Source organism: Xenopus laevis, chromosome 1S (genome assembly GCF_017654675.1).
Source record: "Xenopus laevis strain J_2021 chromosome 1S, Xenopus_laevis_v10.1, whole genome shotgun sequence".
NCBI lineage: Eukaryota > Metazoa > Chordata > Amphibia > Anura > Pipidae > Xenopus > Xenopus laevis.
The window spans coordinates 141,878,772-141,891,151 of NC_054372.1; the positions used below are offsets into that span (position 1 = coordinate 141,878,772).

Genomic DNA, 12,380 nt, shown 5'->3' on the forward strand with positions numbered 1-12,380 from the left:
TGCTAGCTTTAACTGCTCCCTACTTCATACATTGCTTGTGGCACCAATGATTAACATTTAGGAACACGTTTTTGCTTTTCACAGATCTCCTGGGCCTTATTATGTTGCATTTACCGTCATTGTGTTTGCCTACTCAAAATGTATAACTTTATACATTTATAGGTGTTGATATTTGTAGTTCAGCAACACCATTGCAGCATTCCATTATTCCACAATGCCATCCACCTATATGAAAGTCTACACCAGCTTAGCTTTGTATTCAGCAATTATTATTTAAAAAGCCCTATTCTTGAACTTGTAAGACACAGGAAGGAACAGCCGTACAGTGCATACTTTACAGACATTTTTGTGATGCCTGCAGTGTATTCGTGAGAGAATGTCTTTAATTAACTGTCTCTCTGCACACTCTCACCTACACCTTGGGCCGTCCCCTGGTTTCTCAGATTTCAATCATAGCTTGCAAAGCACTTGGGGTATTAATACACAGTGCGCATAACCAGAATTCGCTCAATTTGCACTGCTCCCAAACTTAGCCAGTAAGGCGTTTTAAACTTCTTTACTCCTTCATTGAATTTTCTCCAGTGGCACCCTCCAGTCACTAATCACTAGTCTGTTTTTCCTGCACTACACCTTTCCACCCTTCAGTTACTTCCAATGGCCAACGCACGTTTCTCCTTTTTCTTCATTAGAACACACTTCCTTGTCTTAACAAAAAACTATGAATTACTTCAATGTGCCATTCCAAAGTTCTCATTGGTTGCTTTATTTATTGTCCTATGGGCTCAACCCCTCCTGGATTCTGTTAGTCATGCCTTTCATGGACTAAATTAACCACTTCTACTTCAGGGAGCTGTTTAACAATGCCCCCCTCTCTCCAGCATATGATATGATCACTTTAATATGTTCCATCTCTCTGAGTTTTTCGATATGTTTTTTCATCCCACTTATCTTTTATCACAACAACATTCTATTACGTATAGTAAATCACCTGCGTTGTGTTGCTGTTTATAAACTGTTTTATTAAATACATTTTATCTCCAGGGTCAAAAACTTTCTTCTTCTTCTGCTAAAGCTTTCCCACAGTTCATTAACTGACTGATATGCAGGCTGGGTGCTATGTGTCTATTCTAAGCTGCTTATCGCCTGTTGCCCTTTGTAATGGCAGGTGAACAGCTGTTTCTAGCACCAGAGCATGTTATTCCTCAACGGCAACACCGTCTCCTTCTGACACCAAACCTCAGTGGCAGCTTTTTGTCATCCTGGCAGCCCCCAATTACAGACACCTCTTAAAAAGTGAAGAGTCTGGAGGGACAAGACTGTCAGTATATGCAGATGTTTGGCACAGAAGCACGGAACCTGGTTAGTATAGAAACCTCAAGCCATGCATTTCTGTTCCGTCCTTTTTCTACAAACAAAAGACTGTTTATGCTTTTGGTTCAAAGGTCCTTCGACTTGCACAGATGATCTCCCAAGCCATGCAAACTGCCAAATCAATCTCTAACCACTCACCAAATCCCTCTGCAAATCAGTCTCTCTTATCTTGGTTTGGATTGGGTTCCCCAGATTTTAATGGCTCCTACAATGGGAATGATTTGGATGAAGCTGGATATGAAACCATTAGGAAGACAGATGAACATTAGAGAAAGCACTGGACTACTTTGTGAGATATTTAAGGTGAGCACACCTTTCCCTTCAGTTATTCTACAACCACAATGTTTTATTATATATTAACTTTAATGTGTAATAATTCAGATGTGAGGATAGTTGGTTACTGATTATTCATGTCTGTACTCAGCTGAACCCCACTCAATTTGGGCAACTTACAGCAAATTATAACAGCTCGCAGGATTATAATGGAAAGCATAAACTGCCTGATTGTATACAAAGTGGAGATGAATTGGTCCTCACCTCCTTAGGAAGATACCAGGTATGAGACTCTCCAGCCAGGTTAGGAAGGTAACTAACTGGCATCTGTAAGAACATTGCCATAACTTGTCTCGGCTGTACATATTCTTTGAAGAAAAAATTATATTTGCACACTCAATTGAAGCAGTATTTCCATACAGCCATAGCATATCTGATGAGTAGACTTATACAAATATTTCTTTATATCTGTAAACACTGAACCAGTTGAAAGGGAACCGATCGTGTGCATCTGTCTCTGCTCAAGATATTGCTGAGCACTTAAACAAAAGTGACCTCATCAGAAGTGACTACACTACTAAAACCCCCTAGACTTTCACCACACTCCCTCCACTCTTCCCAGTCTCTTCTGTGCTCCCTCTCTCCTGTGACTGATGAGGAAGTCTCAGAAGTTTTGGCTTCCTCTCACCTTACTACCTGTCCAAATTTCTCCGCAACACCAGTCCCAGTCTAGTTAAAGCCTTAACTCATCTATTTAATTTCTCTGCCTTCTCAAGGGGGACACAGGAAACAATGGTGTTAAGTTCCATCCTCCGGAGGCAGGACACTATTTAAATTAAGGGGGCGTGCCAGAGCAGGCTTAACCCCCCACATTGTACACTATAATCCGTTTTACAAGTGTCCTGCTCCTGGGAGGATGGATACCCATCACTCAGGTGGATTCTTCGGTCAGCTGAGTATGACACCCAGGGTGAAGCTTAGAACAGGAATACCTGTTCTTACATTAGCTAACCCCCTACGAGTGGAACAGCACCGAGAACCTGGCCATTCATTTTAAACCGACCACCCAGACGGATCCCTGCACTGATATTACCAGAGCAGATGGTTTGGACGGTGTGAGGGGTAAGTGGCATATTTTACCTGCAGGTTTATGCCTGGGGGGCCCTCATGCGACTGCATTGTATAAGTGGCAAGCGCTACTATTCCACAGCACCCCCTCCCAAACCACCCGCCCTTCTTACTACCTGCCTAAAACCTTGTCAGCCAGTACGTCTTCCCCTCCCTGGACTGCAGCTGGTTATGTGCAGTATAGCGTCTTAAGCCCAGCAGAAGAGAGCAGCCAGGGAGGGGAGAAGGAGCCTGCCTGTTTGTTTTAGGCGTGCACTGAGTTTGTCTCCCTCCAGACAAACAGAGTTTAGAATCAGGATAGCCACAGATGCCAGCCTACAAGGCTGGGGGGCAACATGGGACAACCTCTCAGCACAAGGTCACTGGTCTCCGATAAACATCCCCGAATTAAGGGGAGTAAAATTAGCACTCTATCAGTGGTCGCAACTCCTGCAAAACCAGCCTGTACGAATACAGAGTGACAATGTCACCACAGTGGCTTACATAAATCGCTACAGAGGAACACAAAGTCAGTTGGGGCTGGCAGAAGCCAGGCAGATTCTGCACTGGGCGGAGACCAACTCCGTGAAGCTATCAGCCATACATATTCTGGGAGTAGCCAACATAAAGGCAGACTTTCTCAGCCGGAATTAGCTGGACCCAGGGGAATGGGAACTGTATTCAGAGGCCTTCGAGCAACTCGTAAGCACCTGGGGACGACCAAGCATAGACCTAATGGTGTCTAGACTCAATCGCTCGCTCGCCACTGAGATCCGCTAGCAGCGGGCATAGATGCCATGACTCAGCACTTAGATCTAGCTTATGTCTTTCCACCTCTACCCATGCATCCACAAGTTTTCAAAAAGATAAAGAAGTCCCCAACCACGGTGATCGTAGTGGCTCCCTTTTGGCCCCGGAGGACATGGTTCTCCGACTTCCAGGAGATGTCGATAGCTCAACCAATCCGACTAGAGTACAGACCAGATCTTCTCCAGCAGGGACCAATAGTACATCATAATCCCGGCCTGTTCGCTTTGACGGGATGGCTGCTGAGGCATCCATCTGGCGGAGTAGGGAACTAGCAGAGGATGTCATTCCAACTATGCTCAAAGCACGCAAATCATCCTCTTCCAAATCACACCATAGTGTGGCACACCTACTCCAACTGTTGCAGAGCAGCTGAATTTACCTTCTCTGAGCTTGACATTCCTAGAGTGTTGTCATTCCTCCAGCACGGATTACAATTGGGTCTGAAGATCAACTCACTCAAAGTCCAGGTGTCTGCCCTGTCGGTCCTGTTCCAACATAAGTTGGCAAATGAAGATGCAATACGCACATTCCTGCAGGGAGTAGCTCATATAGCCCCTCCATTCCGCCCACCGGTGGCGGGATGGGATCTCAACATTGTGCTGGAAGCACTGCTGGAGTAGGTGTCCCTCTATAGTGACGATACTCGGATCTATCTCTCCTCTCCTGATCGCAACCCAGAGCTCTTAAGTCGGGTCTCTTACTGCCTGTCTGCTATCTCTACTTGGATGTGCACACCACTCCACACCTTGTGTCTCAATCCATTCCCCTTTTAAATTGTTAGCTCTTATGCACAGGGCCTTCTTAACCTTTTGTATCGATAACTGGTCGCTATGTATGTAATTCTGTATGTTCCTTGTATAAACACATTTATTTACAGCTCTGCGAAATATGTTGGCACTCTAAATAAATACATGTTAATAATAATAATCATACAGAATCAATATTCCACTTTATATACAGTACATATTTGTTCAGTTACTAACGCAAAGGATCTAAAGATGGTCACAAACTGGCCAATGAAAAGCTGTTTGGCCTCTCCAGACCATGCTTTCCGCTGAAAATTGGGCCATATGTCTATCAAACCATAGTATTCTCCTTTAGCTGATAAATATAAGCTGTCAGTTGTGGGTTCGGATTTATGCTGGCTGTTTCACAGATCAGAACTGCAGAATAAATGCTTCCCATGATGGCTCTTTTTGTCGGACACATGTACCTAATACAATAATAATATGCTAACGTGGTGTCTAAATCATTGAGTCTCTCTCTGCAACAGTAGCTATTTAATCCTAGCACATGAAATATCACTCTATTCTTTACTTATAGGGGATGCAGTTGGAAGCAACTTGATTAAAGGAGGAGGAAAGGCTAAAATGAAGTAAGCTTTACCAGAAAGGTCTATATAAATACACCAGTAAACCCCCACAGTAATGCTGATCTGAGTCCTCTGTAAAAAGAAACAGAATTTATTTCCTTCTCTTGTGTACACATTGGCTTCTGTTTCAGACTTCCTGTTTTCATAAAACTCCAGGGCTAGGGCTTAAGCTTGCTCAGTTTGCTCCTCTTTCCCTCTCCACCTCAACCCTCCACTTGCCTGCTGTAATCTGAGCCCAGAGCTACGAGTGAGCAAATGGCAGCTGCTATCCTAAACAAACAGAGAGAGCTTCTAGAGCTGTTTACTCAGGTATGGTAAAGCATTCTGCAGAATAAATATAGTGTTATAGCTTGCATTATTGTGGCTAATCTATTGGCTATAAACTGCTTTGGTAGCTTTCCTTCTCCTTTAATGGTGAATTACTTGCAGGAAGCTTTGTGACACATTTTATATTTGATACTAGCTACAGGAAGTTTTGAAATGTCAATCATCATTCATAGTTCCCTGGACCATGATTAGCCCTTCCACTTTTGCTGCCATTCTAATTGATATGTGTACTTACTCCAGATAAGAAATGCAAAAAAAGCCCCATAACTTCAGGCTCTGAGCCAGCAGCCCCACGCATCCCCCTAAGGTTCCTCGCCAGCTATCGCACCCTGGCCTTTTTGTTCATGTTTTACATGCTGGGTCCCTTTCTGTCTTTGGGGCCCTTGAGCTGCACATTTCTCCTCTTATTTGGCTGCATGTTTTATGCTATTGTCCAAACACTGCTCTCTGAAGAGCAGAAACCACACAATGACTAATCATATTTTTTTTTTTAACACTTTGGATACTGTTAATTATTTTAATGGGAAACGCTTTCTGACCATAAATATTCTGAATTAAATGTTTTGAAGAAAAAGATGGTGTGTGTTGCTGTAAATAAGGGTGAATGAGTACATTATCACATTTAGGGCAAGGGCATACTGAGCAGATCATCCACTTTCCTTAGCCTGAGTTTATATACAGGCAGAGGAAAGTTGATCCACTGTCATCTGCTCCTTAATGTGGCCCCATTCACTGGCACAGCGCGGCCTGTGTGTAGCTACACTAAGTGGATATTGGCACAGAAAAACAAAAGTATTCAATTCTGCTTTGAAATCCACTCGTAGCTCCACACAATGGAGTTGTGATTGGTTTGCTCTAGTGGTGCTGAATGTAGTATCTAACACCTCTCCCAGCACTGAGCTCTTTCTGTTGTCTGGGTAAGGGTTTTTTTCTACAGGGTTGAATTCTCCTTTAAAGGGTTTTTCACCTTCAAACAACTACTGTAATTGTTTTCAGATACATCACCAGCAATAACGACTTTTTCCAATTACTTTCTATTTTCTATATGTCACTGTTTTTCTAATATTGAAGTGTCATTTTTCACCTTCTAAAGCAGCTCTGGGAAGGGGTCGCTGACCCTGTAAACTGTTCTAAATGTATACATTTAGTTGATATATTTGTTATCTTTGTCCCTGCTGAGCAGATTCCCTGAGCATTACAGGCAGCTGTTAGAATTGATACAATAGTTGCTAATATTCCAGAGATGCTGCTGAGAAATGTATCAACTAATTGTTGCAAAGTTGTAACAGTTTAGAATCTGCACCTGAATTACTGAGCTGCCAGACTCAAACACCAGAGACACAAACATTCAACTTTAAACTTAGATTTTGGAAAAACATTAAAAAAAAAAAAAAATAATGGAAAGTAATTGAAAAACGTCTTTATTTCTCGGGAACAATCTGAAAACAACTGAACTGGAAAAAAGAAGATTATAAAATCAGGGAATTGTATTATGCATAATATATAGTTAGGACCAGAAAAAAAAACAATATAAAATGAGAACAAAAATAAAACCAAGGGGATGTAAAGATGAGGTTTCACTGTAGTCCATAATTTAAAGCCTAGTGTGTTACTACTGCATTTCAGAATTATCAGTTCCAATATTTGTACAGTTTCTTTTAAGGTTTATGCTGTAATTCAAGGCAGAATTTGATCCCCGGTAATTAGATGAAGTGACCTCTGTAAAGCTATAAGGAAAAAGCTTACCTATCCCTCACACAAGAACATCTGTAAAAAAAATAAAAATGTAATGCTGCATGCCTAACAAAACAGTGTGTATTCTGTGTGACATAATAAACCACAAGGGATTCATGAAATTGCTTTTGTGTGTTGGCTCTGAATCCTCTTGTGCCTCAGAGGTTAAAAGGATTGTCGTTGCCCATCAAAGCTGTGCAGCAGACATGAGGGGAGAAGAGGAGCAGGTACTGTGTGAGTGTTTATGAGTGTGAGTATTATGGACTAGCTACAAGGGCAGAGCCTCCCTGATGCAAAGGTACAAATTGCTTCACCCTAAGGGTAAAGACACACGAGGAGATTCAGGGAGATTTTGTCGCCTGGCTACTAATCTCCTTGTCTTTTGAGCAACTATCTCCCTGAACTGCCTCAGCGTTTCCCCCATAGGCTACAATGAAAAGTCGCCTGCGCTAATGCACACACGGCGATGCGTTTTCAATAGCTGTCTGAAATTGCCTCACTGAGGCAACTTTGGGCAACTATTGAAAACGCATCACCGTGTGTGCATTAGCGCAGGCGACTTTTCATTGTAGCCTATGGGAAAAAACGCTGAGGCAGTTCAGGGAGATAGTTGCTCAAAAGACAAGGAGATTAGTAGCCAGGCGACAAAATCTCCCTGAATCTCCTCGTGTGTCCTTATCCTAAAGCTGGCCCTTATTATGAGGAGATCCAATAGATTTAACTTCACATGGCACCTCCCATCTTATACTTTTTTCTCTGTTCTGTGTAACCTGAGGAGGCCTGTGAGTGACAGGGAGCCGGCAGGGGTGGATGTGACGTGCATCACCATGGTAACTGATACAAGCATGTAGTGCCTGAAACCGTGGCTGAAGTCACTGCTAAGTTTATCAATGCAGCCCGGGTGGGCTTGAATTTAAGTGGGACAGGCAGTGCTTGCGCCTCTCTCCTGGCTGGCAAACAGCAGTGTAATCAAGATGAGCAACTCATCCATGTCCATCAACTTGCTTCTACCAGTATCCGCTAGGTCACATGCTGATCCCGGATCTCGGACACCTCCAAGGCTTCCTTCTCCAGCAGAAGGGCTGCCTGGACTTGAAACCACAACCAGTCTGGCCAAGAAAATGTCTGTGCTGCAAAAAAGGATCTAATTTTTGCTGCAGGAGCAACGCAGATACCCTGCACAGCCTCCACCAAGAGATCCACCTCTTGAAAATGCAAAACTCAGGTACTGCCCCAACATGCTGCTTCCTAGGGGCAGCCCAAGTCAGCTTGGAGAGTCTAGCCATGAAACCTCACACAAAAGTAACTATTTTCTCTTTTTGCAGATCTAAAATATGAACTGATAATGCGAGAGAGGAAGAACAATGAAGGTATGTCGGCCCTTTTCCTTAGACTTGCTTGCATTGCCTTTTATTCATTATTAAAGGATAATAAACCCATATTCATTGAAATGCATATGTTACACGCACACACCGCCGCCACCACATTCCCAGGCTGACGGTTGTTTTTTGGAAAAAAATGCATCGGCCAGGGAAAACGTTTATTGTGCCTTTTCCAATCATCCGTCCTGTAGCTCAGTAGCAGCAAATCTGAACATTTTACTTAAAGGAACTGTTCAGTGTAAAAATAAACACTGGGTAAATAGGCTGTGCAAAATAAAAAATGTTTTTAATATAGTTAGTTAGCCTATAGGGAAGGGCGAATTTGACCCGTTTCGCCAAAAATTTGCCGCGGGCGAAATGTCGCGGACGCCCATTAAAGTCTATGGCCGTCAAAAAAATTTGTCACGCGGCGAAATTGTTTTGACACGTCTTTTTTTTTTTTTTAAGCACGACGCCATACAAGTCTATGGGCGTCATTTTCGCGGCGAAACAAGGCGAAAAATTTGCCCATCCCTATTAGCCAAAAATGTACAAAGGCTGGAGTGACTGGATGTCTAACATAATAGCCAGAACACTACTTTTGGCACGCACCTTTGGCACTGCTGCAGTTAACCTGTTATTTTTTTCTAGAAAGCTAGCTTCATTGGGCTCTGCAGGTAGCAGCAGCCTAAACACTGAGCCGGCACACCCCATACCAGTCGTTTCTAAAGCATCTCTTTGTGCAGAAGTCCACGCCATATCCTCTGAGATCACCAACTTTAACAGAACACGAGAAAATAATTCAACAGCTTTGGGCAACAAACCAGCAAGTGACACAAGAGGTAAAGAAGAGGGTATAAAACTAATAGATATTGCGTTTACTTCTCTGTCCAATGCTGATAGGGAAAACACAGATTTAACCCCCTGCCTCCCAATCTGTCTGTGTGTAGACAGATTTACATTGCCCCATGTCAGCAGTGATTGGTGTATTCAAGTCATGTGATGGAAGTGGGTCAAAAGTGACACAGCATTAGCCATAATCTAAGTCATACAGATGAAATAATTCAACATGACTCATTTTCTTGCAGCTGCTGCAAATAAAAGCGTTTTTGAGCAATGTGATCCAAACTGAGTGGAACAAGAAAGCCAAACCCTGGCCAAAGCTTTCCTGAGAGAGACTGTAAGGTGAGATCTAAGTGCAAGGGCACATGGCTCCGCTGCTGTTTCTCATGCTGAGAGAAGTGATCCACTCCATGTCCCAGCTTCGTCCATCTCATTGTTTCTGCTTGTGTGCATTCACATGTAGCAGAATGGAAGTCAGGCTGGAAATGTCTACTTTCGCATTTTAATCCAACCACTGCAACATGTGATTATACACTAGCTGATCTTATTAAAATCAATAGACATGGAGCACAAAGTGGATCGCTTCTCTCAGCCTGCAAAAAAATACCCTGGCTGAAAGCAGTAAAGCCTGTGATCCATGTGCCTTTGCGCTAATAATACTGTTGAAAGCAGTATTTATCGGAGTACTGTTTGGCTTCTGTTCTTTGCATTGCTGGCTCCTGGCCAGCTGATTAACAGTGTATTAAACGTGCATACCTGATTCCACAGACTGAAAGGAATCCATGCTACTCTGACAAACCATTTCCCAACAGCATTTTCCCTAAAGCTGGCCATAGACGCAATGATCTGATCGTAAGAATCGTGGGTTCGTTCGATTTTCGGACCGTGTGTGGAGTGTCCCGACGTTTTTCGTCCGGCGGAGATGGGTCGTTTGGTCGATTGGACAGGTTAAAAGATTTGTCGGCTGCTGATAATATCTCTGCATGTATTGCCGATCGTACGATTTTCAGAGGGAGACTGTCACCAGCTTTGTCAGACATAACTATCGTACGATTGCTGTCAGGGGCAGAACATTGCTGATCTGTTCATTTACTACTTTATTTGATCGGAATGGTTAGTAGCAGGTTGGGAGATGGGGAAGTCCGATCATTCGATGATTTGTACGATTTGATCTTTGCGTCTATGGCCAGCTTAAGGCCTTGTGTCATGCAACCAATCTCTCACCATATTCCATTGTAAAGAGGTGGCTTCTGGGACTTGAAGTCAATCTACAATCCAGAGAATCTGTGCACCACCCACTTGAAGTTACAGAATCCATAACTTTGCAATGAAACTTTGAGTCTAAGGGGTGGTGACCTGGTCCCTGCTAGCGGAGACATATTATCATGGTCTGTACAGATTCACAAGTACAGCAAAATAAACATTTGCACCCATACTCAGGTTCCCTGCTCTCCCCTTAACCCTATATTATTCAAGCAGGAAATTTCTAGATGTCAGTGCTGTTGCTCGTAGCATGATCAGAGTTTAACATTTACTTAGACACTTGTTGAATTGTAAATTAACTCTGTTCCCTTCCCTTTTACTCACAAGCTGGCTCTCCGAAAGCATTATGCAGACTGTTATATTCCCTTCACTCCGACACTCTCTGGTGAGCAATTTGGCCGTCAGACAGAAGAAAGTGCTAGCTGTTCAGAGAAGTCGTTTTCCGAGCATTCTGCATTAATGCTGTGTGGCTTTAAAGAGCTGTTCATTTGCAGCTAAAATAAACCACACTGGAGAATAAATATGTGCAGCTGCCAGCACATGCTCTGCTATCCCAATTCTTTGCAATTAACCAACTTCCTTCCAAACAGAGGACGATTCAGACACTTCCCAGAAAAACGCTCTTTTATTAGAACAACCAAAGACAACTGAAATCCATATAAAAATCCATCAAAAATCAGTTTGATAGCATTACAAATTTACTTATTAACAGAGCACATGCCAATGCTCATGTGAACAAAGGCATACTGTTGCATACAAAACTATAGGGCATTATACAACGTTAAACCATTTGCTGCAACTTGTCCCAGAACGTGATACAGAATGCTGTGCACGTTACTATGAATATTCAGCAATTTTTCCTGCTAGTCATTAGCTTAGCTCGATATCCTTGATAAGCAGGAAACGAATGCAGTGTCCACAGAGAAGTAGAATAAAGAGGCACAGATATTTGTTGTTATTATTGGACTGGACTCTATGCGGCAGAAAGACAGGCTTGTCTGATACTCTGGGCCCAAGTGTTCAGCAGTGCTGTGAGCGAGTGCTTGTCTGGAAGCTGCAGGAGTTTGGATGTCATGTAACGATATACAGATTGCAAGAAGGGATTTGCTTCTGTACAAAACAAATATGAACATTTAGCAGATCATACGATGGAGAAGTGATACAGTTATGGTCCACAAACAAAGACTTCATCAATTACTTTCCATCTCCATGATCCAGGAGCATCTGAACTGTTACAATTTGCTACATTTAATTGATTAGTTGATGAGCCACAGTATCTGTGGAATATTAGCAACTATTGTATCAATTACAGTTAGAGTTGTAGTATTTTTGGTCAGGTGATCTCTGAGGCAGCACACAGACCATCACAAAATGGTGGCTCAAGGCAAGAGATGTAAAAGGGCAATATTTACTTAAATATATATTCCAGTTTGGTCAGATTCTTTAATATGCCACTTAATATGATATGAACTATCTGTTGCTTAAGTGTTCATTTTGGGAGTATAGTTTTCCTTTAAAGAGTCGGCGACCCCCCCCCCGAGCTGCTTTAGAAGGTAAAAAAAATTAGAGAAATAGTCACAAATAGAAAGTAATTGGAAAAAGTCTTTATTTCTGGTGAACTATCTGAAACCAACTGAACTGAAAACAGTGTTTGAAGGTAAACAACCCCTTTAAAGGAATTGTTCAGTGTAAAAATAAAAACTGGGGAAATAGGCTGTGCAAAATAAAAAATGTTCTAATATAGTTAGTTAGCCAAAAATGTAATGTATAAAGGCTGGAGTGATTTGATGTATAACAAGTCAGTCAGGACACTACTTCCTGCTTTACAGCTCTCTTGGCTTACTCTGACTGGTTACCCTGGCTACCAGGCAGTGACCAATCAGAGACTTGAGGGGGGCCACATGGGTCATTTCTGTTGC

The 12,380-nt window shown here is 42.6% G+C and overlaps 1 protein-coding gene across 3 annotated transcripts in view; it reads right to left on the reverse strand.

The window, feature by feature from the left end:
* Positions 1 to 11,067: 11,067 nt before the first annotated feature.
* The window catches only part of med15.S (mediator complex subunit 15 S homeolog), a 29,522-nt gene continuing 28,209 nt past the window's right edge, over positions 11,068 to 12,380 (reverse strand). For all 3 annotated transcript variants that reach the window (XM_018244100.2, XM_018244101.2, XM_018244099.2), the window contains one exon: positions 11,068 to 11,571. In XM_018244100.2, the coding sequence (XP_018099589.1) occupies positions 11,435 to 11,571 (137 nt within the window). In that variant the 3' untranslated portion in view covers positions 11,068 to 11,434. The remainder of the gene's footprint in view (positions 11,572 to 12,380) is intronic.